The 23,987-nt window shown below is 37.3% G+C and overlaps 1 protein-coding gene across 41 annotated transcripts in view; it reads left to right on the forward strand.

Moving 5' to 3' along the window:
- CLASP2 (cytoplasmic linker associated protein 2) overlaps window positions 1–23,987 on the forward strand; it is a 146,777-nt gene that overhangs the window by 54,761 nt on the left and 68,029 nt on the right. For 36 of the 41 annotated variants that reach the window (XM_030971181.1, XM_030971182.1, XM_030971187.1 and 33 more), the window contains 2 exons: window positions 3,082–3,228; window positions 18,681–18,760. In XM_030971181.1, the coding sequence (XP_030827041.1) occupies window positions 3,082–3,228; window positions 18,681–18,760 (227 nt within the window). Of the gene's footprint in view, window positions 1–2,370; window positions 2,578–3,081; window positions 3,229–18,680; window positions 18,761–23,987 lie in introns of those variants that run through there. The other 5 variants (XM_030971216.1, XM_030971222.1, XM_030971221.1 and 2 more) reach the window with 1 other exon arrangement.

Raw genomic sequence — 23,987 nt, forward strand, 5'->3', positions numbered from 1 at the left:
CAAGTGGATCATTGCAGATGAGTGAGAGCACATGGAAGGTGCATTGTAGGGGAAGCAAGTATTGTGCTCTGTTTTCATGAAGTGCTGTAAATACAGACTTCAGGTTTTGGATCTTTACAGTGTAAGGCATATTTCTGAAAATGGAATGTCCCTAAAGATTACTCAGGATTTTGATGGTAAATCCTAGGGAAGTAAAAGTGTAAAGGCCTAAAAGGGTGGGGAAAACCTCTGGTTTCTTTAAAAGACAGTATGAAAATTTCCTGCTTATGTTTATTTAAAAAAATAAACAAATCCAGAACAAAAGAGGCTCAGCTGCATTATCACTTCACCGTTAATAGAATTCAAACAGATCCTTTTCAGCCATTAATTTTACATGCTTATGGTACTGTGCTGTTATTTGGAACACTTCAAGTAACTGCACAGCAATTTTTAATTTATTTTAACATAAACCGTGAAAAGTCTGGTTAAGAACACCCATGTATCAGTGGCTTCAATCAGTTCTGTGTATCTTAAGAAAAATAGGCATTTATTTTAAAAAGATGAGTTTTATGTGGACTGAAAAACTGCATAAAACTATTTCATAGTGTAGATTTTTAAGGCAGTGTTAACAATTGTTAAGACGTATGAAAAAATATTTTTAACTAGGCAAAGTAATTTGACAGTATTACCAAGAACATTATTTGATGTATCCTCTAATATACACAGCACATCAGTGGGTTGAAACATTTGCTTTTGCATTTTTTTTCTGGAATTCTGTTTGCACATTTTGGGGTTGAGCAGTAACTTCTAAAATTACCCATCTTTGATACTCCTTCATAATGAATTGTTTGGTAAAAATAAAATTATTTTATCTGAGTCACTGGTTCCCAAAGTACACAGTTGTTTGGGGTTGTCTAGATTTTTCTTGATTAGGAGATTTTGCATAAATGAGCAAATGCTCAGTTTCTGTTTTTAGGATTTTATTGCAAATAATTTTATTGTTTCAAAGGCTTGTGCAATATTTGCATATCAGTGCAGCATTGTACAGCTGTTAGGTAGTAGCATGAAAGTCTTGCCTGTTTCTTCATCAGATTTGAAAGTGCAGCAACAGAACCATTTTTATTTGCAAAGCCTGTTTTCACTTTTAGTCTGTTTTCATGATTCCATACTCACGTGTCAGTGTTGATCTGATCATGCAAGATATTTCTAATTTAAAATTACCTGTAATGCTGCAGGTATCCCAGATACGAACCCTTGCCATTTACCCTTCTGTGACAGTGTTTAAGTCATTTCACTTAATCTGGCCTTTGTGCTGGTGGTTTTCCTTGCTCGAATTCTTGATGTCTGGTTCTATTTAAGATAGTGAGAGTAAAAGCATCAGGAATCAAAATGTATTCTGGCTCAGCCCATATGCTGAGCTGGAGTGCTGTTTCCATGGCAACACACAGGACAGCGAGGGGGAAGGCTGATGCCTTTTCCTCCCATTCGGAGAGTTTACAGATCCAAACAATTACTCTTAGCAAGATCCACCTAAAAATCAGTGTTTATAGAAGAGGAGCAAGTAATGTTAATGCAAACTGGTAATATGCATCCATATTTTTCTTGTGATAGTTCGTTTCTTTGATCATGGAGATACATTAGTGCAAAACACAGCTTTTGGCAAATGCTAGAAAAATGTGCTAACTATAGCAGCAGTGATGTTGGACATGTTAAATGCAGGGTGTTGTGACGTTCGATGGTGCTGCCAGTGCTGCTGGACAAAACCTTGCTATACCCTTTAATGTAAGCTGCCTTCCTCTGGGAGGCTACATTGTTAAATATAGTTGACATTTCCCTGGGAGCAAGTACTGAATTAGCAAAGGGTAAACAGTTAACCATTCCAGAGATGATGAAGTTTTGCAATGTTTTTTTTTTCACAAATGGCAGGTTTTAGAGCAGGTAATATGCTGAATTGGTCTTTCATTACTGTAGTGCAGCTGTGTCTCAGCCTCGCCCATTTTATTTATTATAGGAACCATAGGCTGGATGTTTTCTGTGCTCAAGCTTATAGATAAATCCTTCTTCCCTAAGTGGGTGGGGAAAACATTATGTTCTACTGTTGGAATATGTTGGGGTTCTTTTTAGGCACAGTATTTTGAATTGAGACTGTTTAGTCACTAGGCATGAATTTCTTTCATGATTAAAAATACAGAAACCTGAAATTAGAGGAAAGAGGAGTGCAAGCCCTCTTTCTGAATATTGTCTGCCTGTCTAATTTTTTAAACGAAGGATTGGAATAGTGGCAAATACCATGTGTGGGAATGAATTTATTTGCATGGAGAATTTTCACCTTTTCCTCTGGCGTTGGCTCCCAGAAGATGATGTCACCTTGCAGCTCATTGGTTGTGCAGCACCTAGTGCAGGGAAGGGAGAGAAAGATGCCGGCACAAATCTCAGTGGTGGATCTTGGGTGTTTGCGAGCAGATTCTGATAGAATCTTTGATTAGTATTAAGAATTTACTGCATGTGGCCATGTGAGGTGCTGGGTCCGTCCTAGGGTGAGGGATTGAAGAGCTATCAGAGGAATGAGGCGCCTGATCTGCAAGAGGATCTGTGATTGTAAGTTGAAAAATCTGGGTGGAAGGAAGGAGACAGGGAGTGCTAGTTAAACACATTGTGGGAGGATGTGTAGCAGAAAATGCATGCATGAGTGAAAGAAGGAAAAGGAGAAGCATTTTTCTTCGGTAGACTGGAATGATAAAAATTATATTAAGGACTTTCCTTTTGGGAAAATATTAAGAAATTATTAAAAACATTCGGTCTGTGCAAAGATATATTTCCTTTGTGGGAGTGGATGTGTAGGATTCATTTTTTTATGCTCAGTTCTAGTGTGGTAGTTATGAAGCTAAAATAATATTTTATAAGAACGTGAAATGTGGAAAATGCTGTTTATTTCCCATTGTCATTTTATTCCTAAATCAAAGACAGGACAAACTGATAAATACTTGTTTTTATTTATGCATTTTGTGAATTTCTGTGAAATGTGAAGGAAAATAGTTTGTTAGGAAATGAAAATACACCCATTCTAATAGCTCTATTTTTATTTAACATATCTTTTTCTAGACAAAAGCTTTGATGATGAAGAATCAGTGGATGGAAATAGGCCATCATCAGCTGCTTCAGCCTTCAAGGTTCCGGCACCTAAAAAGCCAGGAAATCCTTCAAACAGTGCAAGAAAGCCAGGATCAGCTGGTGGGCCTAAGGTTGGAGGTAATGTAAAGCTATTCAGATTCTAATCAGTGTTCCCAGAAACCTTGCCAGAGAGGCACAAAACAGAGAACTTTGGAAGGTGATGTTTAATTCATGACTGCAGTATTTTTGCAGAGCTGAGAACAAGTAAGGGACCCTGTTTTATGTAATTATTCATCTGGAAAGGTGTGTGCATATCTGTCTGTGAGTGTACGCTGAGCTTATAAAGGTCTCTGATATTATAAATAAAATTAATGTCTGGAGATACCATTTATGTTGATGAAAGGAAAAAAATACATATATATATATATATATATATATATATGCATATATTTGTATGTGTCTCTCTGCTGGAATCCACACTGCACTTATTGTACATATAAATATCCTGTGAAATTCTGGAGAAGATCTCTGTAGATTAAATTTTTACTGTAGGTCTGCACTGCTTCACGTGGCTAGAAAGGATTAGCCATCACCCAGAGCCCTCATCAGAGGTGTGTGTTACATCTGGATGACTTTTATTATTATTCTTTTAACTGTCAGCATTGTGAAATTGGTTGTGAAAGATAAAAAAATAAGGGCCAAAACCCTTGGCAAGATTTTTTTGCATGGTGTAGCTTTAAAGCAGTGTATGAGAAATGCTTAGTAATTATGATCTTAGAACAGGGAAATCCGCATTTTTTTAGGGCGGGGGTAGTCTAACAAAAGCAACTGTTTACTGTTAAAGAAGTGGCTGCTTTTATGATGGTTCATGGACCCATTAAAAAAAAAACATAATTCTGTGAAAATACACTATGCTTCAGGTAAGGGTTTTTATGAATAAGTGATTCTTTTAGTAAGGGGTTTTTGTAAGAGTAATTTTTCCATGTTCCTATTCATGTAATCTCATATGTGATCTGCAAAGCAAATATAAAATTTGGAAGAAAATATGCATGGCAAATAAACTGCCTTAAGTATTTTCACATTACTAAGATACAGCTGATGTTTTGAAAATTTATTGGTTTTCAATAGTAATCTTAAGAATTCCTAATAAATTGAAAAGATTTCCATAGGACTGCATCAACACTGTCATAGTGTGGCTGAGAATTGATAGAAATATATATCAGAATAGTATCAGAAAATACCACCTAGAAGACTCCATAAAGGAAATTATCTCATTGATATTTATTATTGTTGTTATTATTGCACATAGTAAGTGTTATAAATGAATAAATATAAATCAATAAATAATTATAATGTAATCTCTTTAACCTGAAGCATGGTGGTTTTTGCATGCAAGACTCACATACATAGTACCAGAACTGAATGCTTAGGATTCCTCTTTATTTCAATACAGGCTTTTAATAATATTTTACTAAATATAAACGGTTTTTAATGTATTTTTTTTACATGTAGGCTTTCACTTTACATGCTCTGCAGTAAAAACCTGGAGATACAAGGTGAAGGGAGATAAGAACAGAATAACCACTCACTGATTTTTCAGTTTATCTAAAAATACAGTAGTAAAGCAGATTAAAACCCAAAAATTAGTACATTGTTTTTTCTCTTTTTCCTATATTGCCAAACTTAAATTAAAACTAAGCATGCCAAAACCAGAGTACTTTGGTCATTCCTTGCTTTATACCATCTCCTTTCAACTGAGGAAAAGATTGGGGGGTATTTACATACCCATCTATTTCCCCTCTTTTTTTCATTCTGTAGGATGTCTGTAGTCAGAATTTTAATACATTATTCACAAATCCTGCATCTCCTAGCCTAATCAAGAACATTAGTGTAGATGCCAAATGTATTTCTTTAACAATAAGGTCACAGTCTCTACCAGAAGTGAGGAGTTTCCTATAATAATCTTCATATGAACAATGACACAAGGTCAGACAAGAGGCCTGGGCAGTCCACTGCCCTGTCCCATCTGACAGTGGTCAGAAACAACTGCTAGAGACATGTACAAGAACAGGAGAAGTGTCTAGAGGCACACTGTCATTATGGGACAAAATGCTGGTTTTAGAAACCTTTATTCCACAGAGAACCATGGTCTTTGGAGAGCCCAGTTAGGGCATCCTGTTCTGTTTATCCTAGAGACTTCCGGGATCTTTATGGCTACAACAAAACCTTGATGCTGTTTCACATCCAGTTTCTGTAGGATCTACTTTGCAGGTGCCTAAAGTACACCTGAGATTTTTCTCCAGCCTCAAAATTGCCATCTCTGTGGAGTACATTTATAGTTCTGGAAGTTGTTTGCTCTTGCTGATGTAGTAAGAATCTGCTGTATCCTACAGTCCCAAATCCTTGTGGTCTCCACTGCATTCCAAGTCAGTAGTCAGTGGGCGTGCCATTTCTCACCTTTTCCTCATAAGCACTGGATGAGTATTTCAGGATTTCACTGCTCACCTTGTGCTTCTGCCACCTGTTGGTCCTGCTTGTCCTTTTTCTCTGACTCTCAAATATCCATTAATCCATATTCAGAAGTTACAGTTCAGCCTTGGAGGAAGGAGCAGCTCCTTTAACTGTGTTTCTTTTTATTTCCCTTCCACAAAAATCTCCAAAGTCATGGAAGTGACCTGCAGTTGAAGCAAGTTTTTACTGCAGTTTCTCCTCTTCAGCTTTCTGTGACCAGGCAGAAGTTAGTGCGGATAGAAATTGTGTTGAGCAAAGGCTGAGATTACTGCAAGTTCCATTCATTTAAACTGCCTTTTATATCTTAAAGGATCCCAGAGATCCTTTTGATAGGATGTTGCTTGACAAAGGTGTATTTTCCAGTGAGTTGTAGATGGCCAAGTACAGTTTTTTCCCCTGGGTCCAGAAAGGGTCTGAAGCTACCCTGTCTTGAGGCTAAGAAAATTGAACCCCTTAGTCGTGTCTCTGGCTTTCTTACCTGCTGACACCTGCTGAATTATACTTCAGATGCCTGTGTGCTTGTCTTTTCATTATATATGTCATGGAGATGGCTCTTAAGGAAGAAATGGGTAATTCCACCACTGCCCAGATATGCTGTTCAAGTGAAAGGACCCATCTGATATTCAAAAAAAAGAATTTCTCGCTGTTTTGGGCATTTTTCTTTTAATGTAGGAAATGTACTTTGGTGGCACTGGAAGTGCAACATCATTGTCCAGGAAGGCAGGTAAAACAGGTCTTATATGAGCAATAGCAGAGTCCTACTCAGCCTGGAATTCTCTTTCTTTGTGCTGGGAATGACTGTACCAGACATTTTCCTATTGGCAGTTGAGATGGGAAGGTTTGTAGAACTTGTGGATTTGCTGACAGGCATGATCAAGCCTACTGAATACAGCTTGCCAAAAAAGTACCAGATCAGGCAGCCGCAGTGGTTTCCCTGCCCTGGGAGTAAAGAATCCAGCAGGCTGTTTCTCCTCTGGCTTTTCTGCTTGGAGATGTTCACTGAGCTTCTTGTTAGTGATGAATGAGAAGTGATAGTCTTCCACTTAATGGGACAGTGCTTTGTTTGGCATATTTCTTATTCCACGGTCGATACACTTTGCCAAGTTAGACCTTTGCCAGCAAGCACACAGTTGATCTACTTACTTCTGATACACTTGCTCTCAGCTCTTCATTCAGGTGGTAGAGCCTCTGGAAATACCTCTTTGCTCTAAAGCCTTCTTATTACTGAGGATGTGCACTCTGTGTCCTGCCCTTGCAGAAATTGGATGCTCAAGGGCTTTTTCTTGGCAGCTTTTTAATGATAAGGGACACCATAATTTACAGTAGAAAAGGGCTTGAGTTTATGTCAGCCAAATGAGCTATATTCCTCTCCCTGTGCTGTTCAAGATCTCTCATAGGTCTTTGGCAAGTTCTCTTGCAAATTTGAAAGCCCTGTTCCAAGTCTTCTAGGGAATTGCCTGCTTTGATACCATTTGGAAGCTTTATATAAGCTAAGTGTTAGTAGGAAACCTCAGGCTGCCTTAACAAGAAGTCTGGCATCCTCTCTTTTTCCAAAATGTCACTTTAGGTCAGTAGTCTTCAAAATGGGTTAAATGTAGAAATGGTGATTCTTCAAGAGAACCATATGGCCTTTGGAAGAAATGCTTGCTGATGAAATATAATCGTGACAGAAATTTCTGTTAAGTTTCTTTTGAATTTTTTTACAAAAACTTCTGTGAGGCTGGAGCATTAGTCTTAGTGTTGTAATTTGAAACAAGGTAGACTTCAAACTTTTTGCAGCATTTTCAGCAGGAAGATACTGCATGGTATAATTTTTATCTGTATTTCATTGGGGTTTTTTAATCTTTAGTACATTTGTGGGCTGGCAATATTATGTATTGGTTATTGCTTTACACTGACAATTTTGTTACACTTTTTGATGCATCTAATGTATCTGTAGAAATCAAGTAACTGGAGAACGTGGTTGAACCAGGTGAACAGTTTGGCAATAGAAGGCTGTGAGCACTGTAGTGACACCATACATGAAGGAACTGTAGAAAGCTGTTTCCAGCTTTAGGAAATTTTAAGTTAGGTTTTTGTATCTGTCATTATGCTTTTTCCCCCTTCTCAATAAGACATACAGGTCTTTGTTGAAAAGTATTAAAATGGTGCTTATTTGCTTTTTTTGGCTTGATTTCCTAGCAGAAGACATTTTGAAGCCTTTAGAGGCTTTAGTAGGACAAAATTTAAATGAAAAGGCCCTGCATAAAGCAAGTGTGAGACTGAAAGATAGGTGAAATCTCAGCCAGTTGAAGTTAACTTCATTAGAACTAGGTGCTGTAGTTAAGAAACATTTGTGTTAGAAGTGCTTCTCTAATTGTGGAACTGTAAATACACAAGGTTAGTGAATGGACTTGAAACAAGATCGACTCCTGCTCACTGTATTGATTGCTTCCAGACTCAAGAGAGGTCTATGTTCACTTGTACAAAAACCAAAAGAATTCATAATAATCGATGCCCACAAGTTTGTTTTTTTAATTTTGTATTCTGAAATCCATGAATATCTCCTCTGTTATTCTTGTTAGCCCTCATTAAGTGATTTCCAAAGTGCTCTATTTGTTGTGTAAAATAAACTAGGCTTTTTTGGTTTTCCTTGTTCTATCCTGGCCCTTTGTATGATGTAAAGCTGCTTTGAGGTAATATTAGTCAGCAAAGCACCCCTGACATTTTGTGGCACTTTGTTTCCTTTTTGATTTCCCGGTGGTGGTGAAATTCAAGGATTTTTCTTCAACATCCCAGCTAAGAGGTCTTTTTGTCATTCTGAGCAGCCTTAGAGATTAGCCTTGGGTATCAGAGTCTGAATCAGAGAATTTGTTACAGAATGCTTGTTTGCTTCCTTTTCCCCACAGTTAATGTCAATTAACTTCCATCCCAAGAGATCCTTGCCCATGGAATTGCTGGGTTGCAATCCTATGGTCATGAACTGCAACGATTTTAACCTTATACAGAGTTCAGGGAGGTAGGAGGACTTTCAGCTTTCCTGAAGTCCTCCTTTCCATGTTCTCTGAGAGTTACTGGATTTTGTTGTTGTTTATTCCCATGAATGGCACGTGAGGTTAGGGATCCCTTCCATAAGATCAGTCCTCTGTTCTCCTTGGACCCTTATAAATGGTTGTGCATTCTTGGGGTTTCCTGTGGTGTTTCCATTCCTGTAGCAAATACCTTCCTTTGCAGCTCTCTTCAGCTGGGGGATTGAAAAATCCACCTTAATAAGGCATCTGAATGAAAACAAACAAATATGATAAGTTATGAATATATATATATATATATGTATACACACCTATACATATACCTTCAGAAAATATGTGTATGTGTCCATTACACTGTTCATTAGCCTCTCTGGTTTCTGTGTGTCACCCAAGTAATAGTTCATACTACCCTGTTTTTCACTAAATTTCTAGAAGTTTCAGTTAAATTGTAGGATTCATTATGTTGGTATAAGCATAATATTATATCAGACAGTCATTTCTCAAAAGGCTCATAGTTTGAAAGTCAGCTTGTAAATGGATAAAATAGGGAGAGAGTACCCGTGGAGCACAGAAGAGGTTTGGAGATAAAAGCACACCACAAGATGTAGCCCAGCCTGCTTGTGACATCTCTGCCTGGGGTTCTAGTCCCAGACATCCTACTGGCAATCATGGTTGTACCAGACAGTGATGAGGATAAGGAAGACAGCCCAGCCCTTGTTTAGCTGCTGACGCTGAGTACTGATTATTTGAAGCAATAGGAAGAGGAAGCGATTTGTATTTTCATGTGAGTTAAACTAGAAGAAAAAAAGGAAGGAGGGAGGAGGAAAGTGGACTAAAGTCAGCTGACCCTGCTGCTTGGAGTCCTTAGGGACTGTGACTATGTTGGAGAGGAAGCAAAGACAACCATTCCAAAGCATTCCTGCATTGCTGCTTTGTGGAGTAGCAGGTGTGATTCCTCTTCATAAGGGTGGTGTGTTGATGTGTGGGAGAAGAGGCTTAAGAAATCTGTTTCATTTCTTTTGACAATGGTATATGCTTTCAAACAGAGAAGCAGGGAATGGAAATTATTTTTGTCATGGAAGTATTTGCACTTGTGTTGGAAATTATTTTTTGGAACATGTAAATTAAATTGTTTTTACAGTATAAGAGAAAAAACAACATTTCAAAGTCAAGTTACTTCAACCTTCTGTCTTGCCCTAGTGGACTTCTAGGAGATAAAAATGTATCATCTAGAACTTGCAGAAATGGTAATTATGTTGCTTGTGGTGACAGGTGGTGTGAATTGTTGTTATTAAAGTGTCTGTTTAAATTGTTCCAGAATGAAATATACAAATGGGCACTGACAACAGTAATGAAATTCTGTATTATTGAAACTATTACGTCACAGTATCTCAAATCATTCTGTTTTGACATCAGAATTACAGATGGTACAAACCAATTGTTTGTGTTCCTGCTTGCTCTCAATAATTTCTGTAATGTAAAATAATTAGTGCAATTTTCCCCATTCAAATGTAAAACTAGGATCAAATTAAAGTAAAATGTAAATTTTAGGTTATTAGGAAGTTACATTAAAAATTGGAAATAAGACTAAGGCTATCATGTTTAGAAAATTATCATAACTTCCAAACTCACCTGTTGAAACTGAACAAATGGGCCAGGGTCACAAATGTATGTCCTTTTAATGATTTATGAAAACTGAGTGAGAGAAAAGAAATACATGAGTGCTTTGAAAGATGACCATGGGAGCGTGAACATTGTGCATGACTGCATGAGCTTCCAGTTGAGTAGAAACCAACATTAATCAATTTGAGATAAGCCTAAAAAGTCAGGCATCTCTGTTCTCACTGCTTGTGGAACTGCTTGTCTTCTTCCACGTCCAGGCTTTGGTCTTAGCTAATGTGTGCTGTCTAAACTTTGTGCTAAGTATAGCACTGTTATTTTTCTTGGTTTGTAATATTCTTATTTACTGTGTGCTTGGTAAATGTTTATTAATTGAATTGATTGCCACAGAATATCTGTGAAGAGCTGGTATTATTAATCTTATATACCTGTGAAACTGTGTACAAAGGAATTGAGGCTAAACTTGTTGAAACTATGTATTCAGTATTACGAATCAGCTTCAGACATTAATGACTAAGTTTCTTGCAGCATGTTATATTCAATACATAATTCCAAAGGAATTTGCACGCTCAAGAGCAGCTTCAAATTTTACCGTATGCATGCTGGTGCTGTCATCTTCAGTCCACCTAAGAATTATTTTGTGCTTCCTCTTAGTGCAGTAGTCCTGTATTTGTACCTGATTAACATGTCACACCTCAAGGCTTGAGATGTGCTATCCTAATAGTTGAAAATCTGGCACCACTTTCTTCCTTGTAAGTGCAGCTCACTCCTAATTTCTGCTTGTCCCTCCTGCTCCTGTTCTCTCATAGGGTGTATAATTGTATGGAGAGATCTGCTTAGCATCTCAGCCCTCAGATTCAGCACACTCACTTGTTGGGTGGAAACTTGTGTTCATGAGCAATGTCTCTGGCATGTAAGAGGAATGTTTTAATGGAACAGGCGCAGTGCAGGTGGGCTGTCTTGGGAAGTTCTCTAACTGTGTCTGCCAAATTTCTAACATAGGCAGATAAAGTAAGGAATACAGGATATTGTAAAGGTATTTCAAGATACTGTGCTGTTTTGTTCAGTTTATGCTGCTGTTCCAGTCTGAATGACTTTCTGGGTGCCTCAGGGATGATGACTTTTGGCATTGGAGGAAGTGGGGTGGACAAGTCAGTACGGAGTGAATGTCAGTCACTGGGGCTGAACATGACAGAATTCATCAGTCAGTTTCCTTAAAGTGGGCTTTCTAGTGAATGCTTTTCTGTTCTGCTTAGTCACTCAAAGTGTTTTCTAAGCTGGCTAAAAACAACAGGAAGGCTTTGCCAGTGGAGATGCTGGGGGGAAAAAACAGGTTCATTTGGGTTTTCGTTCGGGTTTAGTATTGTATCTGATGATTTAAAAACATTTTTCTGAAATTCATTTCAAAAACTGGTGGCTTGTGTTGGAACAACTGAACGGGTTTGCTGATACTAATTGCCTGCCTGGGTGTCTTTGTCAAAGGCAGTTCAGCTTCAGTCAGAGGCATTTTAGGCTAAGTTACTGAATCATGAACTGCAGTGGCCCATGGGACAGGTTCAGGTTCCTTTTGCTGTTCTCTCACTCTCCTGTTTCCCTATATGCAGGTAATAACTACCATAAGACAAATGTGTTGAGCAACCCAGTAAGTTAATCTCCCAATGAAAGTTCTGTTTGTGAGGTTTCTCTGGTAGACAAGGTGTGTGCTTGCAAAAGTTTATAATAACAGAGAGGTTTTGGAGAATGGGGAATTACTTGTTTGCAGATCAGATGCTGTTCTCTCGGGAAATGGGCACAAGGCAGCTGAAATTCATTGATGAAAACTTCCATCTAAGCTAGGATCTGTGCAGCTCTTCATAGTTTAGTCTTCCCCAAAGAGAACTCTGCTTTATTGGCAGAGTTGTGGCAATTAGCAGCATGATCTGTTTCTTAACTTGTATAGCAAAGCCAGTAAGTGATGCTGACAGTATAAGTTACTTAAACTAACATAATTTAATCTAAGTTGGTCTAATTATATCCATCCTGTAGGATTTACCAGTATAACTATCTGAAGCTATGGTTCTTGTTTAAAAAAATAGTCTTGTCTAATGTTGATCCAAGTGGTTTTTACTTGAGCAACTGCTGCTTCTTTGTTGCTCTCAAATGTTTTCCTAACCTATTCAAGCTTACTAAGTGACTGTCACTCACCTGAAGATGAAGGAACACCTTTGTACTTCATACAGGTACTTGAGACTGAAGAATACTTATTTGCTAGTTTTATGGGAGGTTTTATATAGGTTTGTCAGTTGAAGTTCACAGATCAGTTTTTCAAACATGGAAATAAGAACATTTAGAATGTTAGCATCTGTTAACACAACAAGGTCTCTATGCACAGTATACCAGATAGTTTTAGATAACTCAGTAGTTTAAAACCTGAAGGGAACTTTCAAAACTTCTCAGTCTCCAGCCAATTTTCTGAACATTAGGTTCCTGTTTTACAGAAGCAGACTTACAGAAAGATGCTATTCTAGACTATTTTTGTAATCTTATGATACCTGGAAAGATAGAGTCCTTACTAAGTTACTGAGATTGAGATTGGTCTGTACATGAGGAGGACTGTGTATCACAGTCATTGCCTTAAAAGTCACCCTTGCCATCTCAGAGGTTGTAATTCAGATCATGAAGCATTGGAATTTCCTTCCCTGGCCCCCAACAGATACCACTTTAAAAGTAAATAATAAGGCCTGACCCGAGGATAAACAAGTAGATTTTGCAAAGACTGAGAGCTACAGAAGATTCAGGAAAAATCCCAGTTACAGAGACTAACAGACAACAGAATGTATATTCAAAGAAATAAATATGACCTTTGCAACATCTGCCCACTATGGCTGGGAACAGAATGTGGTTATTATTGCAAGTACCATGCTGAAGAAACAATTAGGTTTTGTGTCTTCGTCATTGATATGGTTGTTGTGATCTATTATTTATAGATTGTGTGTGTGCATTGGCTTGTTTGTTTGTTTATCTTTGTTTGGTGTCAGCAGTTTCCTTAGATCCACTCCACTCCCTGTTGTGAGAGAGGCTGTCCATTTTGCCGTGTAGCCTCTGCAGTTGTCCTTCCTTGAGTTCATTTTGTTTAGGTATTGCTCTATTCCCCTCAGCCTATACTTAGACGTTCAGCAGCTGTATTTTTTTAAGCTGCCTGGGCTAATTTCCTTCCTTGTCTTCTCTAACTCATTTGTATCCTGAGTCAGCTGCTGGATTGTGCTGCCTCGGTGTTTGTATGGCCCCACAGTGAGGCAGACTAGGGAACTTGCTCAGTGAAACTATTCGTCTTGCCCAGTTTATTTTATTCTTGGTTTAGCCCCTCCCTTTAGTGACTTAGTGCTTAGCTGTACCAGAGCTAGAATGAGAGAGGTCAGTAGAAGTGAGTGGGAGTTGCCAGTTAACCTATTATATGAAAAGCTGAGTAAGTACTTGAGCTTATCCTGGCCATTTATCCCACGCAAAGCTGAAGCTGCTGTCTGTTCCTAATTTACAGCTGATTGTTGATTAACCTACAAAGCCAAAAGGGTAACAGTAGTTTTTTCTTTCAGTCCAGAATGAACTGCATCTTTTGCTTCAGTCTCTGATACATAAGAAATGAAGCTTTTGAACTAGCTGAGACAAAGGCATAACATTTTGTTATCTTTCAGAGAAGAAAAAAAAAATGTACTCCCCATCATTATACTGTAGGTATGTTCTTAAGTAAGATAGTTATTGCCTACAGTTAGAGATTTCTGAGGGATAAAAGACATCTGAGAAACAGTATCCCTTTCAGATTTTACTAACGTTAAATTGTGATACATGTTGTATCATGAAAGAATTAAATATTTTTAGGGAAGCATTTTGAGAAGAGGATTTAGGAACAAAAAGTGAAACAGAGTTTTAGAGTATTTGTTACTCCTAAGTTTCTATACCCTGAAATTCCATCTCTTTTCGCAGGGAAATTTTTTCTTGTGAAATTTTTTGTCAAAAGACTTATGAAAGTAGAAAAAAAATGAATTTGACTAGTAAAGGCCTGCTACCAAATAGACATGGAGCAATTTTTTTTTGTACTTTTAGGCCAGCACTTGTGTACTTTATTTAACAGTTAGGCATGCTTTGAATAAGCAGTTATCCTTTTCAAATAAGAATACAAGTCCAGGATCACAGTCAGCATCTTTCTTTTTCCATATAGTGTTGTTCTATTGTTTTGTCATCCTATGATGTACAGATTTGTAGATAATACTGGGGAGAGCATCAAGGCGGTAGAGCAAGTGAACATTCCAAAGTTGTGATATATTGGAAGTATTTCAAGTGCTTCAGTCTGAAGAGGGGAAGAACTCAACCACAGGAATTAACTCCTGGGTGAAAATATTGATTTCACAAAAGGCTGGGTAATTCCCTTGCTTGCATACAGTACCCTTTCTGGTGTTGAGTTATTCTCAGTGCTGAAATCAGCCTTATGACTGGAATAAACCTTCTTCCCAAAAAAGACTCCTAGGGCCTTGCAAAGTGTTAGAAACCTTTAAGTTTAACTCATGAAAGTGTCATCTCTGTTAGCAGTCTGCGGGAAGTGAGGGGTTTTTTTTGTTTGCTTGTTGTTTTTTTGCTTCCATTTCTAGACTTATTGAGCTTCTGTTTAAAAAACAAAACAAACCTGAAGATGCACACACAAAAAAGAGGAACCTCTCAAAACCCCCACCACTCCACTGTAAAACTGAGAGGGGCTTCAGGTGCCGTGATATGCTTCCATTTCAAGTCAGTCTGTTATGTTTGGTATATTCTCACCAGCTTCCTGAAGTGGGACTGAGGCTTTCAGGGCTCTCTGCGAGTCTGTCTAACTAAAAGGCTTGAAGGATTAGAAAAAGTAAAGGTTAGGAATGAAAACTAACAAACAATGTAGGGAAATGTCTTGCGTGTGTTTTTATTCCTCTCCATGAGAGAATTTTTTCTTCTGGGTGTCAGCTGAAAAAAAAGCTCAGTTGGATTCAAGTCAAAAGACAGGGTAATATAATTACCCAACTGATGAGGCTCTGAATTTTAGCTGTGTGCTGAGCACTTAAAGATGTTAAAAATGCAGTGGGGCTAAAGCCCCGTAGAATTGTTTATAGTGCTCTTGCCTTTAGGAACGCAGTGGCTGAACTTGTCCCTATTTGGTCAAAGGACTGTGTGTTCTGTGGGGAGCCTTGAACATGCACTGTTCAGTGGAAGGAATTAATACTAGAGAGAGATACAAGAAATTTGTAATCACAAGCTTGGTCTGAGAAGGTAAGCAACAAAACAGCTTATATGTGTGCTCTGTCTGATATATCAGTTTGGGGTCTGGAGGCAGCATTGTGAATTGAGAATTTAGTAAAGCTCTGGTGTTGCTTTTGTGGAGGAGAGTCAAGCCTTACAAAAGCATGAGGGATCCTTTGAAGGCATCTGCATGTGTATGACTGTTATGTATCTGGTTAGCACAGTAAAATACTTTGTCCTGAATTGGGAAACAGCAGGTGGAGTTCTGTCATTTTTTGATTGTCTCTACAGAAACAGTGACTTGGTAAACAGAATTGGTAAAAAAACTTACAGAGAGATTTCAAAGGAAAGGGAAAAATTGAACAGTATTTTTCCTCTTTAAGCAGTGTGGACTTTTGACTTCTATGCAATATGAAGAGAAGTTACTTCACACTTTGTTCTGGTATGCATATGCCATCATGCAGTTGAGGAGAAGGATCAGTGAAATAGAAGGGAAATGTGGTTTACAGATAACTTTGAACCATATAATTTTTTTTTACCAGTCAACAAGGTAATAAAACAACTTTTGGAGAAAGAAAATTGGTTTGTAGATGTGAACTACTTGTTGAAACTCAGGAGGATGGAGAGTTCTCTGTTGTCTGGACTATGTCAAATGGATTTTGAATAGTAGTCTGTCCCTCTTCTTTCTCTTTTTGAAGTAAAAAATTGTTATTCTTTGGATAAAGGATTTTCCTTAATCCTCAGGATGCATTACTAGGTGATGTTTAGGTGCTAGAAATATCTGTCCATGTAACACATGCTGTTTCCTAATTTTAAAAGTGATACTTTAGGGTAGACTGAAGGTGACAGCATCTACTTGCTTAGTAAGGGCAACTTCATCTTCTTTTAATCTTTATGACGTACAGCAGTGAGCTAGAAATACTTGAAGCCCAAACATTTTTCTATATTTTTGTGTTCATGGCCTATATGTGTCAATTTGTAATGTTTCTGTAGTTTATTCCATAGGAAAAAAAAAGATAAGTAAAGGATGGGAATGCAAAGTACTTTTTTACCTGTGTTAGCATAGGTATTTGTGTATTTATGTAACTGGATAATAATACAGAACTTTTATAACCTTACTTTTCTATTTACTTTTCATGAGTAGGTATTGTATATTGACTCTATTTTGTTTCCATGAGACTTCCTTAAATGTCAGAGTATTTATGGACAAACAAATGAGGTTATGATCTGAGCATCTAAGCAGCTGTTTGTACCACCTACTGTAACGTGGTGCCTCTGGGCCAAATTATTTCTTTAAGGTGTCTCTCCATAAAATTTGCTCTGACAAGGGTATTCTCCCTTTGAAGAGCTGTACAAGTTTGTGTGGCAGAAGGGTGTGTTCTGGCTGTAAATTAGTCTTTCCCTCTTCATTTTTTTTTTAGCTGGTCAAATAGTCATTAACTTTATGGTAGGGTTTGTTCCCGCTACTCTCGGGAAGGAGAAGAAATAGATGGTTATAATTTCTTTTTTCTCTTCTGGCTGCCACTGGCAATTGTGACAGATGGTGTTGAAGATACACACATTGAAATGTATTGTGTACAGCATCTCTTTGCAGCATCCTTGAGCTAAGGCACTCAAAGTCTCTTAAATGTTCCTATATCATACTGCAGGTACTGTGTCCAGATTCTGTGGTTTTACCACAGAATGAGCCACACAGGTATCTGAGAGCTCTTGTTCTGCACGGCAGTGTTGAGATCTAGTGAGTTTGCCATCAGATTTGTAGAAGTAGCGCACCCTCGTGCTTCCAAACTGCACATGTATACAAACACAGCAGACATAATTTCCTTCACTAGAATTAAGAGATCAGGGACTGAAAACCATGGTTCTTAGAGTGCAGCCACAAAAAATTGGATTCATCAAGAATTCCTAGCTTTTTGTTCTTTGTTAACCATTCAGCCTCTTAAATGCTTTTTCTTTGTGGTTTTTATTTGTTCTGTAGTTAGTGAAATATGTGTCTTCTCTGTGTGATGCCTCCATTTCATTTTGCCAGTTAGGGAGGACGTTCTGCCATCTACCCTGTAGGCCTCAGTCTTGAAAGAGGCACTTGTTCCCAAATGCTCATTTGCTATGACAGATTATGTTTTTCCTTTCAGAAAGGAAATGTTCAACTGGACTGATTCCATGTGGTTAATATGTTTTATTATATTACCTTCCTGACGCAATTATTGAAGATACTTAGGGATTCTGCCAAGCTTCACCTTGTGCTTGGAGTTCTAGACTTGTAGCATAGCCTGGATTTGATGACCTTGTTATTTGATTTGATAGCAAACTTGAGCACATTTCTTTAAAAAAGGGGGCTTTCTTGATAACCTGAGTTTTTGCAGGGAAGCAAAATCCAGACATTGTTTTCAAGTAGTTTTCTTGCTTAGAGTTGTCTTAGCTTCTAAGACAAGAGGTTAATAAAATTTGCAAGGTATACCAGTGTGAAACCAGCAGGTGGTTACCTGTCAGTATTCTTCCCTGGTCCTTCTGCTGGGCATCTTTGGCTGTCATGTGAGAATAGTTCCATCGTGAGAGGTCTGAAAACAAGGTCACTGAAGTTCAGATTTTGCTCCAGTGCAAATTCTCCTCACTGTGTCTTTTCTTTTGTTGTTGAAGCTCTTGTAACCTTAAGACTAAGAAATGTACCTCACACTTCTTAGCTTCATGTGAGAATACTGGAAAAGACAAAAATCAACCCCCAGACTTTCAGGGTTGATTAATTAAGGCACATATGTTAAGATGAAAATTCATCCTGAGGAATTCCATTTAGTGATGAATAGCTCTTGCTCTGGTAAATAATTTGAAATTTGGGGCTTTGTTTTAGAACATTTTTGTTGTCAGGGCGCAGGTCTCAGAATGGAATGCAAACAGCTGCTAGGAGATTGTTATATGAAACATGTTTCCAGTTAGACACAAAAATAAAAATTATTACACCATTAAATTTGTCAAATTGGAAATTACTTGGAATTGTTCATTTTGGATTAAAAAAAGGTAATTTTTTTTTTCTTATGGTGAAGTCAGAGTTCAAGGTCTTGTGATTCTACATACGATGTACAATTCTACACAAAAATGCAGCATTTTTGTAAAATGTATTAAATGTTTGAAAGTAGGTATGGTGAAAGATGGTTGTAAGAGATTTCAAACCTTGATGTATATTACATCCTGTTCACACAGTATTTTATGTTCATTTAGGTTCCTCTAAAGAAGGAGGAGCTGGAGCTGTGGATGAGGATGATTTTATTAAGGCATTTACAGATGTTCCTACTGTACAGGTAAGGTGCTGTGTATATTCATGTTTGTCTTCGGAAATATGTTATTTGCAATAATGGATTGACCTGCTTTTTAAATTTACATAATTTTACATTGTTCTAAGCAAGCATCATTACTTTTTCCTCTTTCTGACCTTAGAGTCTCCATGGAAAGCTCTTTATATTTTCCCAGGAGTTACCAAAAAAAGTGCCACCTTTTTTTTACTGTCCTACTAATTATTACCACATTGTGTTTTGGCTAAAATGCATTATTGCTTTTCTCAAACTTTTTCAGGGAACTAGTGAAATAATTGGATGTTTTAATAAGAAAAAAATTAACATGATGTTTGGAAAGTTTGGGGCTACAATTTCAAGGCATAAAGAAGTAATAATAATATAGGCAAATAATAATATAAGCAAATAATTTAAACAGCAAGAATTATATTTTCAAATTCGCCTGAACTGTAATGATGTGTGTCTGGTATACATGTCCTTATTCTAGTAATACTTGAAAAAAATTATTCTAGTGCTTTATTTTCATACTAATGAACTTGTTGGATTCTGAGTTCTTAATTAAGAAGATCAGGTTTGAATTTCTATTCTTTTAGTGTGGGAATTGCATGTATTTGATACTTTCACACAGTTGAGTCATTTAATATGTGTGTAGTGTACAAGGGCTATTTTGAATAAGCTTTCCTTGAGGAGCTGAGGTGTGGAACACAACCAAAATCTCAGTTAGCCATAGTTCCCAAATGACAGAAGGATTTTGTAAGACTCCCTTTTCTTGATATGTACTTTTGTTCTATTTTTATTTCCCAAGCATAGTTATTTGTTAGATCTGCTTCTGCAGGCAGCAATACTGTCTGCTTTCATGAGGGAGCACTCAATCTCCATGATCCCTGTCACATCAAGGAAGTCTTTGTCTAACACTCTAAGAGCCTTATGGATCTTTGCCTCTTCAGACTGTGTTAAGAATTCTTCGGAGGATAAAAACATGCAGCTCTTAATATTGTTTATCCCTGTTATGTTGAACAGAGCCATGTTCCACAGAACAGAGAATGTGATGCTTGTAGTTCAGTGCCTTGGTGTGTGCAGTCCCAAGGACACAGTCCCACACAGAGCTCTCTAATTACTCAGGCTGGTTGGTAACACTGCTGGAACAAAACAGCTGGAACAAAACTGGGGTGACCACAGGATGTAGACCAAGATATGTTATTTTCTGTCTGACTGCTCAATGGCCTAGGAAGGCAGGTCATTCTCTAAACTGCAGGAGATACAGGAGAAAGACATTTGTCTTTACTAATCTCCCTCCAGCTGAGGTGAGGAGGCAGGAGAGAAATGTGTAGCTGACTCCAAAATTACCTATTTGTTTCATGGATGAGCACACAAGAAAAAAACCATAATATTTTTTAGTGTCCTTAGGAATAATGACTTCCTGGCCAACTTCATGCTTCTGGTTGTAGACAGTCTCTGATCTTTCAGGAAAAAAAACCAAAGCAGATTTCATGTTTTGCAACCATGTTAATTACTAAGGAGGTGGGAAATTTCTCTGTTAGACTTGTGAAGAAAGAATGTTTATGACCTATATTTTACGAATTATCCTAAAAGCAAAGGACAGCATGAGGAGAGAGAATTGTTTGGACGTTACTGGGCCCATTCCTGTGTCTCCTCTTTTCATTGCATTTATGGGTTTGAGTGGTGGCTTCAATGAAAGTAAGAAAGGAAAACCAGATTCAGTTCTGGATCAAGATTAAGTGCATTTGAATTAATCAAATAAATTGAGGTTGCTTACAGTGGGTATGTTTTAAGTCATCCTTAAAAGTCTAGTGGTAGATCTGACTTTCCAGTAAGCTGTTCATATGACTGCTCATATTTTTTAGGAGTGTCATATTGTTTATTTGTACCCAGTTTTTAAATCCCCATATTGAAAATACTTTCCATCTGTATAGTTATTATTCTTACTTGTGTCTGAGCTTTTAATTTTTCTGTCTTTGATGTTACAGTTGCCTTTAATGAGGTGTGTTTATGTTGCCCTCTAATGGATAGCAGCAGTTTATGAAGAAGATTTTTAGATGTTGTCTGATGGATCTGTGTGCAAAAAAGTACTGTAGTGACAGGATTGTGCCCTCATATTCAAGGTTACAACCACCTTGTTTTTACAACTTAAGCCTTTGCTGAAACAAGAAAATTCTGTGTTCGGATTATTAGGAATAACTCCCATTAATAGCTAAAATTTGTTTGAAAACAAGTTCCGTTCTTTTTATAAAGTCTCATGTGGGAACTTGTGAGCAAAAAATGCATTATGTCATTGCCTGAACACATAATTTCATCTTGACCTCCTAAAAGGGTGATTAATTGAGGGCAGGGAGAAAAGAAATTATTAAAATATTGCCTTTTATTCTTGTGAAATTAAGGTAGGTATGTACAACCTTGAAAGTACAGTATTTTTCAGTGGAATTATGGTTTTCATTTCATGACAAAATAAAATTATACCACTTATTAAATTCCACACTGCACTGCCAGTTTGAGTATTCCTAAGTCCAGCTCTATTTGTGCCAGGTAATTAAAGAAAAAATCCAATTCCTTGCCTGGAAATGCTAATGGGGTGGACATTAACCCGTTGTGCAGCTTGTTTCTGTGTTTGCCTGGTGCCCTTACAGCAGTCTTGCAGCAGTAACTATACTGTACAACATGATCTCTTATGACACAGAAGTTGACAACAAAAAAGTTATATTTTCTGTATTTGCTTAATGAAACTGCTTGCAAAAAGTTTTTGTACCTTGACCAGGACTTCAGACTGGGGTTTGAGTGTGCATTGAACAGTCCTCAGTTAGATGCCACCAAGAGACATTGTCCTGCTTCCCTTCTTGTAACACCTCACTTTATGAATTCACAGAGAAATGCTGAGTTGGCGAAGAAATTCTTGCCTCTCCTCTTGTAGGAGGAGCTTTCTGTCTATTAAAGGTCTGAACTGAGCAGGAGACAGGTCCTTTACACTTTCAAAGAAAAATAAAAATTTTCTTTCAGAATGGAAATGAATTTTGATTAAAAAAGCTTACTGAGACACACGTAGTACTTTGGTTTTTTTAAGAGTATGGTACTTACAGAATTAGTATTAGAATAAACTAGGGTTGCTTAACAGCTATTAATAGGCTGGCAGTATACACAAATATCTTAAATGGCGATACAGAACTCATGTTCAGTATTGTGGGTGATGGAGTAGAAAGTATCTAACACTTGGACCCAATTTTTTTTCATCAAGCCACTTGTTCATTTTAAGTAAGTTATACATCAGATATTTAGTGACTTCCAGTGAAAGAAACAGTAATCATGAGGAATAGCGTTCTGGTTTTTATGGATGCAGTCATGTCTCCTGTATAAAAGTGCAAAGCTGCTTCCACAGTGTATCCTGGAAGAGCTCACACAGCTGCATGGTAATAAAAATCTTACTTTTGTTGGTAAAGTATATTCAGAAATCGTTTTCCACCTTACAGTGAAGCTGGTCTGGGTGTCCTGATTAATCTGTTTCTGTAAAGGTTCCTACCCTGTTTATTCTGGAAATTCAGTGTGAAGGTGTTTTAGAGCTGTGATGTCTTTCACCTCCTCCATGTTTCAGCATGAAATATGCATACCTCCATAATCATATTCTGTTAAAGTGTTGGGAAAAGAGTAGATGTCAATAGTTAAGGTTCCACATCTTTTGTAAGTTAAATTAATTTGATGTGCTCAGGAAACTGGAAAACTAGACTGTATTTGGAATAACCCTTACAGTAATTTGAAGATGCCTGGGAAATCAAGATATTTTAAAGAAAATAATCATTCAGCATAACTGCAGAATAGAAGAAAGACATTGCATCATTTTAACAGTAAGATCAAAGATGCATATACATGTGCTAGAACAGTGTGTTCAAGACACAGAGCTCTTAACCAATTCATGCAAAACAAGGTGTCCTAACCACTGGCCCTCGTTTCCTCTGTGTGCTCTTGCACATACAAAAATTATGTCTTAAATAACGAGGGAGCTTCAGGCCCTGCTGTTTAGGTGCTACATAAGTTATCATGCTGGTGTTCAGCTTTCACTGTAGAAAGGTGTGTTTCCTTGAAGTCCTGACCCACATCTGCCAGCCCTATGACTTGGAGGTGTATCTGGTGGTGTCAGGTGCTTGTGTATGGGCCAGTGAGTTTTGCCTAATGTGTTTACATAAAAAAACTTCCAAAAAACTGGAAATGTTAAGCTGAAGATACTTTAAAAAAAAAACAACCCCCACCCAAAAAAATGAAACCCTGGCCAGATTAGCTTTCTGTTTAGTAATTTGCTTCATATTCTCTTACACTTGTTCTCAGTCTGAAGGGAGAAAGAACATTAAATTTTGTGTATGCAGTGGAAACAGAAAAAAGCTTCCTTTGAGTTATGTCTAGGAAAATAGAAGGGAAATCAGTTAATTTAAAAATAATATTTTTTCATGAGTAGGTTTTTTATTCCTTTCTTCTTTAAAAATCTGTTCTTATACATGTACAGTTCAATAAAGACATCAATGCATTTATAACCAAATAGTGACTCTTGCATGATTAGATTGTTCAGGCTTCAATATTGGTGGTCTTACTGTATAGAGAGAATTCTGACTAGAGGTCCTTATATTTATTTACTGACTGTATAAGTTAATAAATGATAGCCTTAAAGTAGCAATACATAGAGAAGCTATGGGAGCCTTTTAATTTAATTTTTCAGACAAATTTTCATTTTAGTGTTCTCACAGCCCTGTTAGTTCCCTAGAGAGTCCCAGCTCCAAAAGAGTTGCAATGAATTAAAATGTTGGTTGAGTGTCATTATCAGAGTATGAAGATGAAACTGAGTTTTGGTAGTATTGCAGCACATTGTCTAAAACCTCTGCTCCTATTGAATTATTTATTTTTTTTAAGTGGAGTGAATGAAATTGTGGATATGATTAGCTCATCACAAAGGTGAAGGGTAAAGTCTTTGTGATAAACTAAAAGGAAAGGAAAATGCTCAAAGGAAAATGTTGCTTCTTCAGCCTTTTTTTTCATGAATATTCATTACTCAGTGGCATCCTTACAGATTGGTCTTAGAATGCCCATTTATAACTCTTACACAGATCTCTGGAACTTTGGGGGTAAGATTTGTGGGATGATATTTGTATTTTCACTCTTCTCAAGCTATTTTTCTTCATCACATTACCTGGGATATTAACAATATGAACTTCCTGATATTTTTTAAAATTTATTTTTAATA

The sequence above is a fragment of the Camarhynchus parvulus genome, chromosome 2 (assembly GCF_901933205.1).
Source record: "Camarhynchus parvulus chromosome 2, STF_HiC, whole genome shotgun sequence".
Taxonomy (NCBI): Eukaryota; Metazoa; Chordata; class Aves; order Passeriformes; family Thraupidae; genus Camarhynchus; species Camarhynchus parvulus.